Here is a 20748-nt window from a genome sequence, read left to right on the forward strand (position 1 = left end):
CAGCCCCAATCCCCAAACAACCAGGGGTCTGGGTAGTCCAGGCAACCACTGGGCCCCAGGCAGGCCTTTTGAAGATGCGCCCAGGGGCAACATACCAACCCGAGCACTACATCCTTCTTTACCCTTTTCAGCACATCTATCCCATTTCTACCAGGCGTGGTCCCAAATCACCTTGCACGGTTGGGTCCTTCGCATAGTAGAAATGGGATAATCTCTCCAATTCTCCTTGCACCTTCCCTCTTCAGGAACCCTTCTCATGAGCAACTCCTTGAACAGGAGATACGAACCCTCCTACTGGCAGGACTTTCAAAGGAGGTTCCGCTGGAGCTCATGGGCAAGGGGTTCTACTCCCAGTATTTCCTAATACCAAAAGCAAAGGGGGGCCTCAGACCCATCTTGGACCTGCACAACCTCAACAGTTTCATGAAGAAACTAAAGTTTCGTATGGCCTCTTTGGCCACCATTATCCCGTCCCTGGATCCAGGAGATTGGTATGCTGCCCTCGACTTGAAGGACACATACTTCCACATTTCCATAATCCCACCTCACAGGCGCTTCCTAAGGGGGCATGCACTACCAATTCGCAGTACTCCCGTTTGGCCTGTCATCGGCACCTCCGGTGTTCACCAAATGTATGTCAGTCGTGGCCACCTTCCTGCGGAAAAGGCAAGTTCAGGTATTTCCATACTTCGACAACTGGTTAGTGAAGGGCCGGTCCAGGACACAAGTGGATCAACAGGTCAGCCTGATAAGATCCACTTTTGACACACTGGGCCTCCTCTTAAACACTCAAAAGTCAATGCTCACCCCTACTGAGAGAATAGAGTTCATAGGGACGGTGCTCATCTTGAGGCAGGCCAGAGCATTCCTACCTCAGACCCGCTTTCAGGTTATACACGACATCATACAAGACCTCAGACAGTTTTTCCTACAACCACAGCAAGGAATTGCTTGAAACTCCTTGGGCACATGGCGTCCTGCTTGTATGTGGTCAACATGTGGGACTCAGACCTCTCCAGGCCTGGCTAGCCTCCGAGTATCAATGGAGCAAACACAGCCTAGACGGTAGTCACACTTCCACCGTGGGTTCTCGAGTCTCTTCAGTGGTGGCTCGACCCTCAAATGGTATGTGCATGGGTCGCCGTCTCCAAACCATGCCCCTCGTTGTGTCTGGTCACCAGCGTGTCAGCAATGAGGTGGGGAGTGCACCTCGGAGAGCACAGAACTCAGGGCTTCTGGTCTCCAGAGGAGCTGTTTCTTCACATCAATGTCAGGGAGCTGAGAGCAGTTCATCTGCTGTGTCAGACTTTCCGGCCTCATCTGGAGGGCAGATGCATATCAGTCCTGATGGACAATACAACAGCAACGTTTTAGATCAATAGACGGGGGAGCATGCATCTCTCCCCTATCTCAGGAAGCGCTCAAGCTCTGGGAGTTCTGCATAGGACGCTTCCAAGAGTATTGAATGTGCTATCTGCCTGGGTCTCAGAACAAGATAGCGGACCATCTCAGCAGGTCTTTTCACAATCACAAGTGGTCCATTCGCCCAGACATAATAAGCAATATCTTACAATGATGGGGAGTTCCCCATATCGATCTGTTCGCCACAAGGGGCAACAGGAAGTGCCTGCAATTCTGCTCCTTCCTGAGCCATAGTTTAGGCTCGTTGGCAGACTCGTTTCTTCTTCCATGGAATCACAGAATGATAGATTTTAAGGTCAGAAGGGACCATTATGATAAACTAGTCTGACCTCCTGCACAACGCAGGCCACAGAATCTCACCCACCAACTCCTGTAACAAACCCCTAACTTTTATGTCTGAGCTATTGAAGTCCTTAACTCGTGGTTTAAAGACTTCAAGGTGCAAAGAATCCTCCAGCAAGTGACCCGTGCCCCATGCTGTAGAGGAAGGCGAAAAACCTCCAGGGCCTCTTCCAATCTGCCCTGGAGGAAAATTCCTTCCCGACCCCAAATATGGCAATCAGCTAAACCCTGAGCATGTGGGCAAGACTCACCAGCTAGACACCTGGGAAAGAATTCTCTGTAGTAACTCAGATCCCACCCCATCGGGCATATCAACTGTTAATAGTCAAAGATCAATTAATTGCCAAAATTAGGCTATCCCATCATATCATCTCCTCCATAAACTTATCAAGCTTAGTCTTGAAGCCAGATATGTCTTTTGCCCCCAATGCTTCCCTTGGAAGACTGTTCCAGAACTTCACTCCTCTGATGGTTAGAAACCTTTGTCTAATTTCAAGTCTAAACTTCCTGATGGCTAGTTTATATGCATTTGTTCTTGTGTCCACATTGGTACTGAAGAACCACCTCTTCTACACGTTCGCTCCTATCCCGCTCGTTCACAAGGTCCTCCTCAAAATCTGCAGGGACGGAGCCTCGGTGATCCTGGTAGCACCAACCTGGCCATGTCAGCATTGGTACACCATGCTGCTGGAGCTATCAGTGCATACTCCAATCACTCTGCCTTTAGTACCAGACCTCATCACTCAACATCACAGCCATCTCCAGCATCCTGATATCGAGTCTCTCCACCTCATGGCTTGGAAGCTGCGTGGTTTAATCCACTAGAGCGCTCATGCTCAGACCCCGTGAGGGAGGTTCTTCTGGGCAGCAGAAAACCATTGACCAGGACTACCTACTTAGCCAAGTGGAAGAGACTCTCGATTTGGTGTTTACAGAGCCTGTCCCTCTGACACAATCTCCCATTCCCTTTATCTTGGACTATCTGCTAAAGTTGAAACAGCAGGACTTGTCACACTCATCAGGAAAGGTTCACCTGGCTGCCATCTCGGCTTTCCACCCAGGAGAGGCGGGCCGCTCCATCTTTGCTAGCCCGATGGTGTGATGTTTTCTTAAAGGACTAGACGGGCTATATCCTCAAATCCAGTGGCCAACTCCGGCTTGGAACCTTAACCTGGTGCTCTCGAGGCTGATGGGGCCTCCGTTTGAGCCCTTAGCGACATGCTCACTGTTCTATCTGTCTTATAAAGTGGCTTTCTTAGTCACGATAACTTCAATCAGGAGGGTGTCTGAGCTGAAGGCCCTCACATCTGATCCTCCCTATATCATCTTTTACAAAGACAAGGTGCAGCTTCGACCTCACCCAGCGTTGCTCCCGAAGGTGGTCTCAAATTTCCATACCAGCCAAGTTTCAGAGTAACAGCCGTGTTAGTCTGTATTCGCAAAAAGAAAAGGAGTATTTGTGGCACCTTAGAGATTAACCAATTTATTTGAGCATGAGCTTTCGTGAGCTACAGCTCACTTCATCGGATGCATACGGCGGAGGGTGAGAAAACCTGGATTTATGCTTGAAATGGCCCAACTTGATGATCACTTTAGATAAGCTATTACCAGCAGGAGAGTGGGGTGGGAGGAGGTATTGTTTCATGGTCTCTGTGTATATAATGTCTTCTGCAGTTTCCACAGTATGCATCCGATGAAGTGAGCTGTAGCTCACGAAAGCTCATGCTCAAATAAATTGGTTAGTCTCTAAGGTGCCACAAATACTCTTTTTCTTCATACTAGCCAAGACATATTTCTTCCAGTTCAGGCTCCACTACCTAGATGTTTGGCGGGCATTGGCTTTTTATATTGAAAGAACAAAGCTGTTCCGCAAGTTGAACCAGCTGTTTGTCATGGTGGCGGATAGGGTGAAGGGTCTCCCTGTGTCCTTCCAAAGGATATCATCGTGGATCATGTCCTGTATCCAGGCATGCTATGACCTGGCAAAGGTCCCTATCCCCGCACTGATGGTGCATTTCACCAGAGCTCAGGTTTCCTTGGCAGCCTTCCTGGCCCAGGTTCTGATCTAGGAGATCTGTAGAGCGGCAACATGGTCCTCGGTTCACACCTTCACTTCCCATTATGCTATCACCCATCATGCCAGGAATGATGCAGCATTCGGCAGAGCAGTGCTTCAATCAGCTGTTCCATGAACTGGATATGTGTCAACAGTGTGCCCTTGTTGCCAAGAAGGCCAATGGCATATTGAACTGTATTAGTAGGAGCATTGCCAGCAGATCAAGGAAAGTGATTATTCCTCTCTGTTCGGCACTGGTGAGGCCACATCTGGAGTACTACGTCCAGTTTTGGTCCCCCCCACTACAGAAGGAATGTGGACAAATTGGAGAGAGTCCAGGGGAGGGCAGCAAAAATGATTAGGGGGCTGGGACACATGACTTATGAGGAGAGGCTGAGGGAACTGGGCTTGTTTAGTCTGCAGAAGAGAAGAGTGAGGGGGGATTTGATAGCAGCCTTCAGTTACCTGAAGGGGGGTTCCAAAGGGGATGGAGCTCGGCTGTTCTCAGTGATGGCAGATGACAAAACCAAGAAGCAATGGTCTCAAGTTGCAGTGGGGGAGTTCTATGTTGGATATTAGGAAACACTATTTCACTAGGAGGGTGGTGAAGCCCTGGAATGGGTTACCTAGGGTGGTGATGGTGGTGGAATCTCCATCCTGAGAGGTTTTTTAGGCCCAGCTTGATAAAGCCCTGGCTGGGATGATTTAGCTGGTGTTCATCCTGCTTTTGAGCAGGGGATGGGACTAGATGACCTCCTGAGGTCTCTTCCAACCCTAATATTCTATGATTCTATGAATGCCGACCACACCTCCTGGGTAATTCCCTGGCTTGGGAATCACCTAATTGGAATTGACATGAGCAAACACTTGCTCATGGTTACCTACCTTTCATAACTATCTGTTGTTCTTCGAGATGTGTTGCTCATGCCCATTCTAAAGCCACCTGCCTTCCCCTCTGTCAAAGTAATCCAACAAGAAGGAACTGGAGAGGTGGTGAGTCAGCAGGGTCCTATATGCAGCGCCATGAAGTCGCGACTCCGGGGGCTCCACAGCCGACCCGACGGGTACTGCTAGGGGAAAAACCTTCTGGTGACTGTGCACGCGGCACGCACACACCTAATTGGAATGGACCTGAGCAACACATCGCAAAGAATAACAGTTAGGTAACTTTTTTTTGTTGCCTTTTTCTGTTATGCCCTTTAGTGGCTGATATCTGTCAGGTTGCAGACCTATTTAAGTGTGACATTCTTTTAGGGATGCCTTGACCTCTTTTTTTCAGTTTTATGAGTTAAACTATAAAAACAAATTCTTTTAATATTGGGTATGACTAGAGAATGGCATTGCAATGTGGACATGAATCCAGAATAGTTGTCCCTTGTGTCTTGAGAAAGTTAAATTGAATCTGACATCACCATGCAAAATTTCTTGGAGCTTAATACTATCCTTTTGGGGAAATGCTGATACGCATCTTTATCGTTTAAAGTAATATGTTAACCTGAGTGCTGGGTCTTAAAACCTCACTATAAAATGCCGTTTTGGAAATCTATTTTGCATTTCCAGTCAAATTAACATTTATTGTTTTCAGAGGCCTTTGTAAGACAGGGCTGTTGTAAACTTGCCTAAGTGAATTTAATAATGAAGGATTAATCAGCTCTACAGTTGATTTGGGGAGCAGGGGGGTTGTAGGTGCTATTGTAAGATAAATAATGTTGTTCTTAGATGGACAGACATAAATAATGTTGTTCTTAGATGGACAGACAATGATTTGCAAGTCTCTGTAACGGATCTTTTCTGTTCTGGTAAATGTATAGTGATACTGAGATCAGGGTGTAGCCATCTGTTGCATACATAAAACAGCACATGATCCTAAATTGTATTATTTTTATCTACTATGAGGAAAAGGTTTATTTATCTGCTTCTCCTGCCTATGCAGAATGGCTGTTGGTTTGAGATGTTGATGTCTCATACACAGACTGAAGGACACTAGAACAGATTCAAAGAATCATAGAAGATTAGGGTTGGAAGATTAGGGTTGGAGGTCATCTAGTCCAACCCCCTGCTCAAAGCAGGACAAAGTAAATCATCCAAGTAAATCATCCCAGCCAGGGCTTTGTCAAGCCGGGCCTTAAAAACCTCTAAGGATGGAGATTCCACCACCTCCCTAGGGAACCCATTCCAGAGCTTCACCACCCTCCTAGTGAAATAGTGTTTCCTAATATCCAACCTAGACCTCCCCCACTGCAGCTTGAGACCATTGCTCCTTGTTCTGTCATCTGCCACCACTGAAAACAGCCGAGCTCCATCCTCTTTGGAACCCCCCTTCAGGTAGTTGAAGGCTGCTATCAAATCTCTTCTCTTCACTAAACTGAACTGAACTGTTTAGAGTTTAGTTTAAACTAAACTCTAAACTAAACAGTCCAGTTCCCTCAGCCTCTCCTCATAAGTTATGTGCCCCAGCCCTCTGATCATTTTCGTTGCTCTCCGCTGGACTCTCTCCAATTTGTCCACATCCTTTCTGTAGTGGGGGCCCCAAAACTGGACGCAATACTCCAGATGTGACCTCATTCACATTATTATGGACAGTAAATCGGCCACTTGTAACTTTTACTGTTGTTTTTGTTAGGCATGTGGTTTATTTTCTGTTATAATCCCAAATGTTAATATGTCTTGTTCCTTTCAAAAACTTTTCAAATGATTAGAAATAGACCTTTATCTCTACTAAAGAAATACAGCCAGCTCTACAAAGACTTCTGTTCTGACTTTCAGGCTCCCCCAAAAGGTAACTGGAGTCAGTATGAAGAGATTGATATTCCTGTGGCTTTGCTCAGCTACACTGACATGTTAGATATTGGAAAGGTAAGCACTTTATAGAACAATTTCACTTATACCATCTGAAGCATGTCATGCCACAGCAGTGTGTTTGCAGTGCATTTTAGAAGCTTTTTAAGATGGGCACTTTTGTCAATGAGTGAATGGTTACTGTAAACCAGTAAGCTTATTTTTCCTGTCTTAAGTATCCACAAAAATGAAATTCTCTACAGAGAGGCTTATGCTGTGTCTTCAGTGTGAAACCCAGCGGGCACTAAATGAAATGGTATAATTTAGAATGCTTTGGGCTTGACATCAATATCATGAATAAGTAAAACCATCACCTTGTTCTCAAATATTTTTACTAAGGTTTTGAGTCTATCTACATGGGAGATTTACTCCACACTAAATCGAGTTACTCTGGTGTGAAAATACCTGCATACACACAATATAATTCATTAGCCTGTCCCAACTCTGCATTTATTGCAAACTCTGAACTCTCTTTCAAGGTGTGCTAAGTTTGATATAAGTTGAGTTCATGTGGTCAGTTCATGTGCGCACAGTGCTGCTGCACGCTACTTTGGCAGTCGTCCAACTGCTGTCTCACGCTGTTTTGCAGGCATCTGTTACTGACCTGTGTGTTTACTTGTGTGCCCTCTACTGCTCTGTAGTCAAGTTGACTGTATGTCCCCTCCCCCTAACTAAAATTTGGCACGTGCCAGGATTGGTCCATTTGCTCCTTGGTTCCTATATATTGACACTGTAGCAATATCATTCCAGCAACATTTACAACGTGCCTCAAGCAGCCATGCTGAGACCCTAGATCTCCTCACCATCTGGGGAGAAGTACTGGTGGAACAGCTTCTTGGGGCAGTGACTGGAATAAAGATGTGTTTGTGGACATTGCTGGTCAGAGGTCTTCAAGTGGTCACAATTGGATTGCTGACCAGTGCCAGATAAAGAGCCAACAGCTCAAGAGGACTTATGCTAAAACCAGGGATGCTAGGAAACAGACTGGCCATGGAAGTATAACCTGTCCATTTTTTGAGGAGCTGCGCAGGATTTTGAGTAGTTGCACCACTACTGAGCTCAAGGAAGCTGTGGACCCTGCATTTCCCTCTTCCCATGGATAAGCAGCACGAGGCATCAAAGGAGGAGAATGAGGAGGGCAGTGAAGAGCTCTCCCTGGAAAGCCAGAATCTCTTTAGAACTCAAAATGCTGACGGTGAGCAAGTAGAAGTCATCCTGATTCTCAGCAGGAAACCCAGCCCGGAGGGAATCTTGGCATATATCTGCCTTTACAATTTATTATTGCACTATACTGCTGTGCTAACTTCTATTTTTCGAGTAGTGTCCCTATGGGTTCTCCCATCAGCTGCACGTGCGCCTCTTGAGCACTTGATTGGAGGCTTTCAGCTAGCAGTGTCCATTTGGCCTACGCGTGCATTCTAAGCCTCTTTGTGCCAGACACCGAAGCTTTATAGGGATGCGTGGGTGAACCACCTTCAGTTCCTTCTCAACTGCCTTGGCCAGAGTTGGAGCCTTAGTGTGTCCACCTTGAGCATGCCTCAGCCTTTCTGTTTTTCCTTAGTGTTACAATATTTAGTGTAAAGAAAAGGAGTACTTGTGGCACCTTAGAGACTAACCAATTTATTTGAGCATAAGCTTTCGTGAGCTACAGCTCACTTCACTTCGGCATCTTCAGCACTGAACAAACAATAATGCCCCACCTTCAACTGCGGTGCGTTCATCGTTGGAACATGCCACCATGTTGGGACCGGATTCCTTCTTGGTACCTCGGGAATTCTGATACTCTAAGGACCAAGGTATCAAATGAACCAGAGACTCTGCTTTTTATGATACCGAGCACCTTTCAGTATCAAGACCACAGTCTCCAGGCCACTGTCCTCCATCACCGCAGGAGACTCATCCACTTTCGGCAGGTGCCCCCACATGGGATGATGTGGAAGATGAAGAAGACTCTCAATGGGTCCCCTCTGTTTCAGTCAGGGATTCACCAACATACCCCTTCAGGAATCCCTTGCTAGCTAATCAGAAGGAATATTGTACTGATCACCAAGGGTGATAGAACCAACCCTATATGCCACCTTCCCTTCTATATGGACCACAATGACCATATTGGGACTGCTGGGTGGCCTATCGACAGCAGTTTGCCAGACCACCAGTACCATCTCATAGGAAAATCAAGGTTTTGCAACCTACCCCTCGCCAACCAACCCCCACACTGGAAACTTTTGAGGAACAGGAGGCTAGGGCAGATGAGGAGGCCATCCCTGAAACTGCCATCTCCTCTTCATCGCTGGATGAGGCAGTCATGCCTCCATCACCTTCTATGGCTGATGACTTCCCATCCCAACCCTTCCAAAAAAAGTAAACAACAGAGAACTGGAGGTTGTATTTTAGATTGGAGAGGGAAAATGACAGGGAGCTAGCCAGAGACAGTGTTACAGTGGCCAGAGACATGCAGAGGCAACTCCTGGAGACAATACAGAAGGAGAATGCTCTGCTGTGGTGCATGCTACAAGCTGGTACACAGACAATACAGTGCCCATAACCAGGACCCAGCCATGTCTGCAGCCCCTGGACAATACAGGGTACTGGGAACACCAGCATATGTTCCACCACTGTGCTCCCACAGCCATGCTCCCCCTGCCATTCCCCTCCCAAACTCAGGGAAGTGAGGACAATTGCACCTGCGAGCCCAGCTCTTTTGAGCTATCTAATGCCCCTGCTAACTTTGAGCCCAGGCATGCAACACCGGAAAATGAGAAGAGGCAAGTCATATACTCATCTGTGAATTGGAGCCCCACTCTTAATCCCTCTATTGCTGTGTGCTGCTCTCCACTGCACTGTGTCACTTTAAAGCTGTGTTTCATTCTTGTTTTAATTAAAGCTTTATGTTATTTCTTGTTGTTAGATACTAAATTGTTTAATAATAAAAACTATTAAAATTGATTCATAAAGAATCTGCAGTGCATAATATAGAAAATCTGTAAATTTTGCATAAATCGTAGGTTTTTATGAAAGTGTAAAGGCGCACACATGATAAAAATGAGGACTGCCACAATGTGCCACTTCTGCCACCCATAAAAGAGACTATAATGTATACAATCCATTCTTCTCCCTCCACCATCCCCGCCATAACAGCTGAATGTACAGCTTCACGTTTTCAGGCCTGAGACTAAAGATAAGAGGAATCCCGTCGCCCTGATGTTTCATTTTCTAATGGATGCCTTGCTGTCTGCTCAAACTGTTGAGCATGTCTTTGCGCCTAGCACCACACCCCTTGTTAAGGCTTTCTCCCTTATGCTCATAAGTATTGTGCACAATACAGCATGCAGTTAGGCAAGTTGTTTTCTGCAGCTTTCAACCTAGCCCATAAACAGTGCCATCTTTCTTTCAAAAAGAAAAGGAGTACTTGTAGCACCTTAGAGAATAACCAATTTATTTGAGCATGAGCTTTCATGAGCTACAGCTCACTTCATCGGATGCATACCGTGGAAACTGCAGCAGACATTATATACACACAGAGATCATGAAACAATACCTCCTCCCACCCCACTGTCCTGCTGGTAATAGCTTATCTAAAGTGATCATCAAGTTGGGCCATTTCCAGCACAAATCCAGGTTTTCTCACCCTCTGCCCCCCCCCCCCCACAAACTCACTCTACTGCTGGTAATAGCCCATCCAAAGTGACAACTCTCTTCACAATGTGTATGATAATCAAGGTGGGCCATTTCCTGCACAAATCCAGGTTCTCTCACCCCCCTCCAAAACCCACACACACAAACTCTCTCTCCTGCTGGTAATAGCTTATCCAAAGTGACCACTCTCCCTACAATGTGCATGATAATCAAGGTGGGCCATTTCCAGCACAAATCCAGGCTTTCTCACCCCCCCCCCTTTTTATTCCCGGGGACACACACACACACACAAACTCACTCTCCTGCTGGCAATAGCTCATCCAAACTGACCACTCTCCAAATTTAAATCCAAGTTTAACCAGAACGTCGGGGGGGGGGGGGGGTAGGAAAAAACAAGGGGAAATAGGCTACCTTGCATAATGACTTAGCCACTCCCAGTCTCTATTTAAGCCTAAATTAATAGTATCCAATTTGCAAATGAATTCCAATTCAGCAGTTTCTCGCTGGAGTCTGGATTTGAAGTTTTTTTGTTTTAAGATAGCGACCTTCATGTCTGTGATTGCGTGACCAGAGAGATTGAAGTGTTCTCCGACTGGTTTATGAATGTTATAATTCTTGACATCTGATTTGTGTCCATTTATTCTTTTACGTAGAGACTGTCCAGTTTGACCAATGTAAATGGCAGAGGGGCATTGCTGGCACATGATGGCATATATCACATTGGTGGATGTGCAGGTGAACGAGCCTCTGATAGTGTGGCTGATGTTATTAGGCCCTGTGATGGTGTCCCCTGAATAGATATGTGGGCACAGTTGGCAATGGGATTTGTTGCAAGGATAAGTTCCTGGGTTAGTGGTTCTGTTGTGTGGTATGTGGTTGTTGGTGAGTATTTGCTTCCGGTTGGGGGGCTGTCTGTAGGCAAGGACTGGCCTGTCTCCCAAGATTTGTGAGAGTGTTGGGTCATCCTTCAGGATAGGTTGTAGATCCTTAATAATGCGTTGGAGGGGTTTTAGTTGGGGGCTGAAGGTAACGGCTAGTGGCGTTTTGTTATTTTCTTTGTTAGGCCTGTCCTGTAGTAGGTGACTTGTGGGAACTCTTCTGGCTCTATCAATGTGTTTCTTCACTTCCGCAGGTGGGTATTGTAGTTGTAAGAAAGCTTGACAGAGATCTTGTAGGTGTTTGTCTCTGTCTGAGGGGTTGGAGCAAATGCGGTTGTATCGCAGAGCTTGGCTGTAGACGATGGATCGTGTGGTGTGGTCCACTAACCCAGGAACGTATGCATCCGATGAAGTGAGCTGTAGCTCACGAAAGCTCATGCTCAAATAAATTGGTTAGTCTCTAAGGTGCCACAAGTACTCCTTTTCTTTTTGCGAATACAGACTAACACGGCTGTTATTCTGAAATCTCTCTTTCAGACAGCCAAATGCACATTCCACTGTCTGCAGCTACTGAGGCAATAGTTAAACAGTTCCTTCCTTCTGTCCAAGTGGCTCTGAATGGCTTCTTTATCCACGGAAGCAGAGGTTAAGCCATGTCTCCCAGGATAACCAGAGCAGTGTCCATACCATTAATGTCCATAGTGATCTTGGGGTAATAGTCTCCTTTATTCATTAAGGTAAATAGGGAGAGTTCCAAAAGAACCTGTGTTTATGGACTTTTCCAGATGCCTCTACATTTATGTTTGTGAACCTGCCATGGTGGTCACGCAGGCCTTGGAGCACCATGGAAAAATGCCCCTTTCTGTTTATAAGCACTGTGCACTGGTCGGGGAGCAAATGATAGGCACATGGGTCCCATCAATTGCCCCAGTACAATTTGTGAGCCATGTGCGTGCAAAGCCATCAGTAATCTCCTAAGCATTACCAGTCTTTATAATCAGTGCAGCAGTACCTTAGGCATGGCATCACACACCTGCATGACAATGGCCTCAACAATTGATCTCCCTATGCCAAATTGGTTGGCTGTGGACTGGTAATGTTCAGGGGTGGCCAACTTCCAGACAGAAAGGGTGACTCGCTTCTCAACAGCTGTGGAGCACTGCATGTTGGTATGCTGCCGCTGCAGCTCCAGAGCAGTTCAGCACATATCTCAAAAAAGGTTGCTTTCACCATCCTGGAATTCTCTCACCACTGCTGGTCATCCCAGATCTGGAGAATGATCCTTTTCCACCAATCGACTCTGGTTTCCTAAGCCCAGAAATGGTGCTGCACTGTGTGAAACTACTCCAGGAACAGCTCCTGTTGTAGCAGTTGCTCAGTATCTCCTTCATCCTCCTTTTTCCACCGCTGCTGCAGCCACATCATCTGTTTGGTAGTGTGGCAGGTTAAGTCCAGAACCAAGCCCACTCAGCTCTGAGAGCACAAATAAAGTCCAAATGGCCTCTGTGTATTCGCAGTTGCCAGCATAGCACCACAGTGCATTGTCTGGTCCGTGGTGGCTGGCAGCAATTTGAAACTGGCACTAGTCTGCCCAGAAAGAGAAGAAGCAAGGGATGGAGAGAGCAGAATTATAGGATTATTTTAAATTTGACCCCAAGTCCCAGAATTCCACTGGCTTCTGCCTGGCTTCCACAATGCATCTGCAATGCACAATGAGAAAAATCCGAGAATACACACTGCTCAGCAGCGAAGCAGAGGATCATGGGTATCTTCCCAGAATGCCACAAGGTTAGTACACAACAAGACTCCACCACATGTATGCAATGATGCGAATTGAAAAAGGGCATAGCCATCCCATATGCACACTATTGGTATGGCTTACATACTGCACACCAACTAGTGCGTGTCAACTTGGTGTGAAATAAACCCCCTGCACAGAGAAGGCCTCTGAGTGCTTTTGTAAAAAAACAAATAACATAACCTCTTTGGGCCATGTGTCTTATCGACTGCATAAAAAAACCCAAAAGTCCTTTTCTAGTTCTTATCAAAGGGGCTTCCAGTCCTCTCTACCTTGGGAACGTGCATAGAAGCGTTTCTCTGGGTACGAGATTGTCATCATCAAGTTAATGGCATCTACATTGAACTAAGGAGATTCTGCCAATAGTTTGTTTTCTTTGAGGTCAGCAGATTAACTTCTTTCAGAAATGTAGCCATCCTTAGCTACTCCACTCCTCTTTGGAGAATCTTGCTGTTGGGGAGGAGGAGGCTAAGTAAGAAGACATGAAGGATGGGAATTTTCAAAAGCTCTCAGTGTTCCTCTAACTTTGAGGCAACTGAGTCAATGTGGAGCAGTTTTGAAAATCCCATCATGGTTCTCTTGGAGGACGTGGGTCATGTTGCTAAACCGCCAACTACAAACACAGGAGCTGTCAACATCAGGCTAAAGGCTGAGTGAGGGGAACTGACAATTTCTATTGCTATCTATGTGAAAGTATTTTATCTTACTGGGTTCAAAGAAATAGTTGATTCTGATGAGGCTGAAACACTAAACAGTTTGTAATTATCATGTTTCCATTACAGAGTTTTGGCAGATCAGTGAAGGTGGCAATGTATGCGCCAAATGAGCCTGTTCTTGACTATAACATGGTGATTATCTTTGTAATGGCTGTGGGCACCGTTGCAATTGGAGGCTATTGGGCGGGAAGCAGGGATGTGAAAAAGTAAGTAGAGCAAATTGAGTGCCATGTTGTGCAGATGTTCTTGAGTTCTGTTATGGTTCAAAGAATGCTTAGCAAATATGATTCAGAGAAGCCCAAAGCAGCACTGCTCCAGCTGTTGGGGTGGCTGTGCCTGTGCATCTGAAATGGGAAAACACTGAAGTGATAAATATATGTGTGGGCAAGCCTAGAATCCTAGAATATCAGGGTTGGAAGGGACCTCAGGTTGTCATCTAGTCCAACCCCCTGCTCAAAGCAGGACCAACGCCAACTAAACAATGATCTTTGGAGTTACTTCAATATAATTTGAATTTACAGTACTTTGGTGCCTCAATTTACAAAGAAAAAACTTAGAGCATGTTTTTAAAACGTTAAAAAGAAGAATCCAGCAGAAATCGTAGTCTTCCTATCTGGGCCTCTGTAAGGGCTCCCTTAGGCTTTTATTGGTGTTTTTCAGTTCATAGAAAATATTTTAGATAACTTTTTTTCTTACTAGTATAATTTCATTTAGAGAGGGATTTATTTATCCACCCAATGATAATTTTAGTGCAAGAAATACAACAAATATTTTTAATCAAATGTTGACTAAAGTGTGAATGTTTTGCAGCATATGTTGAGCATCTTTTCATATTTTAAAATATTAAATATTTCGTCTTTTAAACACTATGTTCATTGAGACCCATTGCTGAAATTTTATATATTCCCTTTCCTAAGAAGGAAAAAGTGGTGCTCCATTGACTCCATGCAGGCCCAGGTGTCATCTCATTCTCATCCTCTTCCTCCCATTGCTCCCCCTTTTTGTGCTGTGCACCATGAAGGATGAGAGCCCTTGTCTGTTCACTGCAGGATCTGATTATCGACATGCTGCTCTCTTTCAGGCGATACATGAAGCACAAACGAGATGATGGGGCAGAAAAACATGATGATGAAACAGTTGATGTCACTCCCATCATGATCTGTGTATTTGTGGTGATGTGCTGCTCTATGCTGGTCCTTCTTTATTTCTTCTATGACCACTTAGGTGCTTTTTTATTATATTTCTATAAAATTGTCTTATTTTATACCTAGTTTGAAAAGTGATTGTAAAAATGGCTGCCATTTCATAAACAGGTTAGATTCTTTTGTTTGTTTAGAGTCTCATCTACTTATTCTAGTGACAGACATGCTTTTTACTACTTCTGGTAGCTCTGAGGGCTTGCACATCTCTTTGAGGGTAAACTGGATTCCCATGTAGCTTGTGCATCAACAGGACTGTTAGTGAAGTTCCCATTGCAGGGCCAAATTCAGTTTTCAGTTACCCTTCTGTAGCCCCATTGAAGTGAATGGGATTGCACAGATGTAACTGGTATCAGAATGTGGGTAGCAAAATCTTTGGTGGTGATGCCCAAGCTAGAAAGGAAACTATTACTCTCGAATCCCAGGTTGTTGTGGGTTTTTTTTTTTTTTCTTACAAACACACCTTTTTTTAACTTCTAACCTGAGAAAATTTTATCTCATCTTATTGATGTGTAATAGACATGAAATCTTGATATGCCATTTCTAGTCACTTCTCAGAGTAGAAATGCAAGTCGGAGATCAGTCTCTGAATTAAAATGTTTCATGGCTACTGTAGTCTCTTTCTCAGCAGTGTTTGCTGTTCCATCCCTGTGGTCTTCAGCTTTAAATCCATGCCATCCAATGGTCAGAAAAGATTTGAGTTAAAGTGTTTCTGAGCTGAAAATCAGACTATATATTAGTTAATCTTCCAGGAACATACACTGATTTAGATGTGTTAAATAATTTTATCTCACCAGCAAAAACCAGAGGGGAATTTTTTTCTCCTCTAAAGGAACATCATGAAGTAGTTAAGCCCAAAATGTAGAACAAAGAGGTTTGCAACAGCAGGGTTTTTTAATATAATCTTTTATTTCATTCTTCTTTACTCCTGGGGGAATTCTGCACCACTGCACGCACGCAGAATTCAATGTCCTCTGCAGATTTCTTTTCTTCCCCACAACTGACTTTCTGATGGGGAAGCAAGGAAAACTGCAAGAGCGGTCATGCACCCCTCCCCGCAGTGTGGATGCATTGTTTCGGGCTCCTGGAGTAGTCGGCAGAGAGGTAAATCACCCGGGGTGGGGGGCTGGGGCCACCCCAGCTGGTAGTTCCTATCCTGCACTGGACTCAGCTGCTAGTCCCAGCTGGGCTGGGGGCAGGGGAGGATGGAACTTCCTCTTCTCCTGGAGGAAGGGCTAGGGCTATGCCTAGGTCAGACCCACCTCCAGAAACCACCCCCAGCTGCAGGAAGCTCCACACACACACCCGCTTCCTGCCCCCCATCGCTCCTCAGTTGCGGGGAGAGGGGTCACTGTATGGAGAGCTGCTCCCCCATCTGTCCAACGCCTGTGCATCCGGACTCCCCCACACCCAGACCCCCTCACCAAGTCTCATCCCCACACCCAGACCCCCAACCGCACCTGAACCCTCACCCCACCAAGCCTCACCCCTGAATGTGGAACCCCCTGCACCCAGACCCCCCTTGCCAAGTCCCAGTCCCTTGCCAAGCCCCAGCCCCTGCACTCAAACCCCAATCCCACTGAGCCTCATCCCCTGCATTTGGAGCCCCCCTGCACCCAAACTCCGGGCGAAGCCCCATCCCTGCACCCACACCACCCCCTGCTAAGCCCCCACTCCTCTACCTGGACCACCTCAATGAGCCCCCCGCACCCAGCCCCCCCACCCCACTGAGCCCCAACCAGTTGCACCCAAGCCCCACTCCCCCAGCACATGGAATCCCACCCAATGAGCCCTCCACACCCAGACCCCCCCCACCCCGCTGAGCCCCATCCCCTCACACCAGACCCCCCCCGTTCCCCCACTGAGCCCCGACTATCTTCACCTGGATCCCCTACAGAGTCCCATTGCTTCTGCATCTGGAACCCTGCAATGAGCCCCTGTGCATCCAGATTGACACCCAGACCCCCTACTGAGACGCTCGCACCCAGACTGCCCCACACAGAACCCTCTCAACACACACCTGGATCCCCCACACTAAGTCCCTCCACACTTGGATCCTGCCGGGCTGAGCCAACCTGCCAGCACATGACACAGAGGGGCAGGACCCCAGGGTGTTTCTGGGGTAGGCCCAGCCCTTGCACTGTGTCAGGGTCAGATGCAGTCTCACCGCCAAGTTCATGTCCTGGGTGGGAAGGAAGGGGGGCTGCAGGGTGATCTCCCACCTCTCTGCAGCCAGTGGCCTATGCTCCCCATTACCATGCTGGAGATCCACATTTATTTATTTAACAAATAAAATGTGCATAGTTTTAAAATATTGTGCACAGAACTTTTAATTTTTTTGGTACAGAATTTTTAATTTTTTAGTGTAGAATTCCCTTGGGAGTACTTCTAGCACCTCAGTGAGAGGTGACTGGCTCTTCCCTAAGATCGTATCTGAAGGACTGGAACTTCCTTCTTTCATAATAATCATAGAAACTGAGATGGAGGAAGAACCACTAGGGTGCTTACACATTCTCCTTGTCAATGCAAGCTTTCCAAGGGTCATCATGTGCCCAGGTCTGATCTACTAGTATTCTAGAGATTAAATTTAAGAAGCCATATTACCCATCCTCAATTAAGGACTTAAGAAGCTCTATTTATTTAGCTTATCAAACAGAGGCTTAAGAGTTGATTTGATCACAGTCTATAAATACCTACCAGGGGACAAGATTTCGGATAGTAGAGTGCTCTTTAATGTAGTAGACAAAAGCAGAACAAGATCCAGTGTCTGGAAGCTGAAGCTAAATAGATTTAGGAAAGAAATAAGGCATGATTTTTAAACATGGTAATCGGGACAATTTAGATAGGGACATGGTGGATTCCCCATTGCTTGAAGTTTTTAATCAAGGTTCCAAAATATCTGCTTTAGCTTGACCACAAGTTCTAGGCTTGATGCAGGTATTGCTGGTGTTATGGAAGCATTCAGACTAGATGATTATAATGGTCCTTTTTGGCCTTAAAATCCATGAATCCCCACTTAGATGTGGAACTCAGTGCCCCATGCTCTTGGTCTTGTCTGGAGAAGTCTGTGTAATTGAAATGTATAAACTGATTTCTTAGTCATTTTAATGTTGTTAAAACATGGAAAGCAGCATGAGATTTTTATACACTTATCATGTAATTTAGTAGGTTACTGTTAAATTATGTGGTCACTTCAGAAAGGGACCTGGAAATGTAGCTTGAAAGTTTAATTCACTGAAATGAGCTCCAGCTAATAACCATTAAAGGCTTTGTAGAGCAACATGTTTTTATGCCCCATCTTTATGTAAGGAATGGAAGAAGAAAATCCTGTTATATCAACATATTAATAAAACTGATTAACAAAACCCACATAGTGACCAGATGAGTATGTGACCAGTAAAGTGGTAAATAACTGTCCATTTTTTGGTGTAATTTAAAGGCAAACTGCTAAATATTTGCAAGATACAGCTTGTTATCTATTAATAACTGCATGCAACAAAGTCTATTGCATAAGAGCAAATGGGCAACTGACAGAGGATGAGCTAGATAGAATTCAACAATATTTAAGTAGTAAGAGACCTCAGGTGCAAACAGTAATACTTCAGAATCCCCTTGGGAGTTTAACCTTCTATCTATAAAACTGTAAACAACCTCTTCCCTGCCTTGTCTTGCATGAACAAGTAACTTTTCATTTACCTGAATAATCCCACTAGATAGCAATGATGGTTTTTAATACACTTTTTTAAATATGGTTTTCTTTTCTCCAGTTTGGGGATATGGAGAGCCACATGGTTGAGATGTGAGGGACAGTGTCTGGTATCCTACCATCACTTATTAATTTTAAAAAGAAAAGGAGTACTTGTGGCACCTTAGAGACTAACCAATTTATTTGAGCATGAGCTTTCGTGAGCTACAGCTCACTTCATCGGATGCATGCCGTGGAAACTGCAGCAGACTTTATTTATACACAGAGAATATGAAAAAATACCTCCTCCCACCCCACTGTCCTGCTGGTAATAGCTTATCTAAAGTGATCATCAGGTGGGCCATTTCCAGCACAAATCCAGGTTTTCTCACCCTCCGCCCCCCGACACAAATTCACTCTCCTGCTGGTGATAGCCCATCCAAAGTGACAACTCTTTACACAATGTGCATGATAATAAAGTTGGGCCATTTCCTGCACAAATCCAGGTTCTCTCACCCCCTCTCCCCCCTCCCAAAAACCACACACACAAACTCACTCTCCTGCTGGTAATAGCTCATCCAAACTGACCATTCTCCAAGTTTAAATCCAAGTTAAACCAGAACATCCGGGGGGGTAGGAAAAAACAAGAGGAAATAGGCTACCTTGCATAATGACTTAGCCACTCCCAGTCTCTATTTAAGCCTAAATTAATAGTATCCAATTTGCAAATGAATTCCAATTCAGCAGTTTCTCGCTGGAGTCTGGATTTGAAGTTTTTTTGTTTTAAGATAGCGACCTTCATGTCTGTGATTGCGTGACCAGAGAGATTGAAGTGTTCTCCGACTGGTTTATGAATGTTATAATTCTTGACATCTGATTTGTGTCCATTTATTCTTTTACGTAGAGACTGTCCAGTTTGACCAATGTACATGGCAGAGGGGCATTGCTGGCACATGATGGCATATATCACATTGGTGGATGTGCAGGTATACGAGCCTCTGATAGTGTGGCTGATGTTATTAGGCCCTGTGATGGTGTCCCCTGAATAGATATGTGGGCACAATTGGCAACGGGCTTTGTTGCAAGGATAAGTTCCTGGGTTAGTGGTTCTGTTGAGTGGTATGTGGTTGTTGGTGAGTATTCATGCACATTGTTGGTGAGTATTCATGCACATTGTGTAAAGAGTTGTCACTTTGGATGGGCTATCACCAGCAGGAGAGTGAATTTGTGTCGGGGGGGGGGGGCGGAGGGTGAGAAAACCTGGATTTGTGCTGGAAATGGCCCACCTGATGATCACTTTAGATAAGCTATTACCAGCAGGACAGTGGGGTGGGAGGAGGTATTTTTTCATATTCTCTGTGTATAAATAAAGTCTGCTGCAGTTTCCACGGCATGCATCCGATGAAGTGAGCTGTAGCTCACGAAAGCTCATGCTCAAATAAATTGGTTAGTCTCTAAGGTGCCACAAGTACTCCTTTTCTTTTTGCGAATACAGACTAACACGGCTGTTACTCTGAAACTTATTAATTTTACTCTTTCAGTCTATGTTATTATAGGGATTTTCTGCCTGGCTGCCTCCATTGGTCTCTACAGTTGTCTGTCTCCCTTTGTAAGAAGGTTCCCATTGGGGAAGTGCAGGTATTTGACCATTTGCATACTTTTTAAAGTCAAAAATGTGTTTCATGAAGTCTTAGAGTATTGGATGCTTCCCTTGGGTGTTAGGTCGGAGTTAGACTTGGATTGTTGTTGCATAATTTAAAATGTTAAACTGAAAAAGGGTAATTGTGCCAAAAATTAGGAGCATGTCTGAGTGGTTGTTTTCCAGTATGCTTCTATGGTGTTCAAAGCTTTAGGTAAAGTGCCCTTGATATTCCCTTTGTCTGTTAATATTTACATGTATGTTTTCCACTTTCAGAATCCCTGACAACAACTTGCCATATTTTCACAAGCGTCCGCAGGTCCGGATGTTGCTTCTGGCTGTGTTTTGTATCTCTATTAGTGTGGTCTGGGGAGTCTTCAGAAATGAAGATCAGTAAGTCCAGGCTTTACTTTCCGCAATGAGTCACTGTAATACTGAATACTTTGTGTTGTCCAAGAGAACAAGTTAACAGACCCCCTCAAAAGCCTGTGTTGTACTGCTCCTGAGTTCAGGAAGGGAGGAGGGGCTGCAGAATTTAG

At 45.3% G+C, this 20748-nt stretch overlaps 1 protein-coding gene across 9 annotated transcripts in view; it reads left to right on the forward strand.

The window, feature by feature from the left end:
• Positions 1-20748, forward strand: part of SPPL2B (signal peptide peptidase like 2B) — a 102232-nt gene that overhangs the window by 37319 nt on the left and 44165 nt on the right. For 8 of the 9 annotated variants that reach the window (XR_013635038.1, XR_013635037.1, XR_013635036.1 and 5 more), the window contains exons 4-8: positions 6587-6676; positions 13753-13892; positions 14768-14910; positions 20112-20208; positions 20486-20602. Coding sequence is in view for 2 of the 9 variants with exons in the window: in XM_078850602.1 (XP_078706728.1) it covers positions 6587-6676; positions 13753-13892; positions 14768-14910; positions 20112-20208; positions 20486-20602 (587 nt within the window). In the remaining 7 variants the exon portion in view is untranslated. The remainder of the gene's footprint in view (positions 1-6586; positions 6677-13752; positions 13893-14767; positions 14911-20111; positions 20209-20485; positions 20603-20748) is intronic. The other variant, XR_013635041.1, reaches the window with a different exon arrangement.

The sequence above is a fragment of the Lepidochelys kempii genome, chromosome 25 (assembly GCF_965140285.1).
Source record: "Lepidochelys kempii isolate rLepKem1 chromosome 25, rLepKem1.hap1, whole genome shotgun sequence".
Lineage (NCBI taxonomy): Eukaryota > Metazoa > Chordata > Testudines > Cheloniidae > Lepidochelys > Lepidochelys kempii.